General features: G+C 28.3%; 1 protein-coding gene across 1 annotated transcript; it reads left to right on the top strand.

Moving 5' to 3' along the window:
* Nucleotides 1-227: 227 nt before the first annotated feature.
* On the top strand, nt 228-532 carry Bfra_012462 (putative uncharacterized 49.1 kda protein in nd3; the record flags this gene model as incomplete). The annotated part of the gene is made up of 2 exons (XM_037342776.1): nt 228-360; nt 411-532. 2 exons carry the CDS (start codon nt 228-230, stop codon nt 530-532), a joined length of 255 nt encoding a protein of 84 aa, XP_037187358.1.
* Nucleotides 533-1,727: the final 1,195 nt, after the last annotated feature.

Raw genomic sequence — 1,727 nt, 5'->3', positions numbered from 1 at the left:
ATTTTGATAAATACCCTTGATAACTCAAAGAGGGCCGATTATGAATTATGAAACGTGTGTTTGAAATAATTCAAAGTAAAGAACATTTAACTCTGGAGGGATTAAAAAAATAGTGGCAATCAAAGCAACCCTAAATAGAGGTTTATCAGAAGAACTAAAGGTAGCTTTTCCTCTAATTATCCAGTACCTAGACCTTTAATTAACCACCAAGTAATACCTGATCCTCAATGGGTGCAGGGTTTACTAGTGGTGAGGGATGTTTCCAAATATCCGTTAGTTCTTCAGCTAATTCTAAATTCAAAGTGCGAGTTCAATTAGAATTTTCTGTTATTCAACATGTTCGCGATGAGCAGTTAATAAGTAAATTAATTAAATACTTCGATTGCGGTAATGTTTATTTAAAAAACAAGGCCAAGCAGTAGAGTACAGAGTATTTAAGTTTTCAAATATTGAAAATAAAATTCTTCCTTTCTTTACTAAATATCCTATTATTGGTGAAAATCCAAGGATTTTTATGATTGATCTCGAGTAGTCGAATTAATGAAAGAAAAGAAACATTTAACTCAAGAAGGGCTAGACCAAATTCGCCAAATCAAATCTGGAATAAATAGAGGAAGAGTTGGCTAATAATAGTTAGTTTGATGGAAGGTAGTGACCTAATGGTGATGGTAATTTTGATATTAGATTAAATTCTACTGGTAACAAAAGAGTTCTTAAACAAATTAGAATTAAGTTACATAATAGAGATATTAGAATATTAAAGCGTATACAGGATTATCTACATATGGGTAGAATTATAACAGATAAAAATAAGCCTTATTCAATTTATATAGTATCTACTAAAGAAACTATGATGTATATACTTAAAAATATTAATGGCTTAATTAGACTTAAAGTACTGGGTTTAAAGAAGCTTGTAATTTATATAATCTAGATTATATTGAAGCCAATTATAGCTAGGTTTATACGACCGTATTTTGCAGGTTTAGTAGATACTGATGGTAGTATAGTTTTTAATTATGCTGGAAATAGAATAGAATGTAATTTAGAATTCCAAAATAATGAATATACGTCTAAATTAAATTTCGATAATACTATATTAAATTGTAAACCAACTATTATTAAACGTAAAAGATCTTCAGGTCTAACCGGCTCTAAAGACTTGGCGTCTATCGCATTTAAATTTCAAAGTGTTAATAATATGCTATTTATATATGATTATTTTATGCATAATAGACTATATTGTGATATGAAATTTTATAGAGTAACTAAATTAAGCCTTTTCTAGAAATTAGAAAATATAAAACATCTCCAATAAATAGTGTAGAGCATAAAATATACTCAGACTTTATGATAGATTGAATTAAATATGATAATCCTTCATGATATAAAGTTCCTTTTGTTAACAAATATTTGTTATATAAGGATAAATAGTATATTTATTACTGGTAAAGATACAGTCCACAATTTATACTGTATGTATAAGTTGCATTTCCACTACGTTTTAAGTATGGGAGCAGTATTTGCATTATATAGTGCATGATACTTCTGAATACCTAAAATACTAGGTTTAGATTATAATAAAATGTTGGGTAAGCGCATTTCTGAATTTTATTTATAGGGGTTAAGGCAATTGGAAGAATGTATTTTTTTGATGCAAGCAAGATGTCAGGTAAAAGATTTAATCATGATTTAGCTGGTCCTGGTGGTTCACCTAACAATAATTT

The sequence above is a fragment of the Botrytis fragariae genome (assembly GCF_013461495.1).
Source record: "Botrytis fragariae strain BVB16 chromosome Unknown tig00000322, whole genome shotgun sequence".
In the NCBI taxonomy this organism is placed as follows: Eukaryota; Fungi; Ascomycota; class Leotiomycetes; order Helotiales; family Sclerotiniaceae; genus Botrytis; species Botrytis fragariae.
The sequence above is the reverse complement of the archived record's forward strand: the minus strand, read 5'-3'. Positions and strand labels throughout refer to the sequence as shown.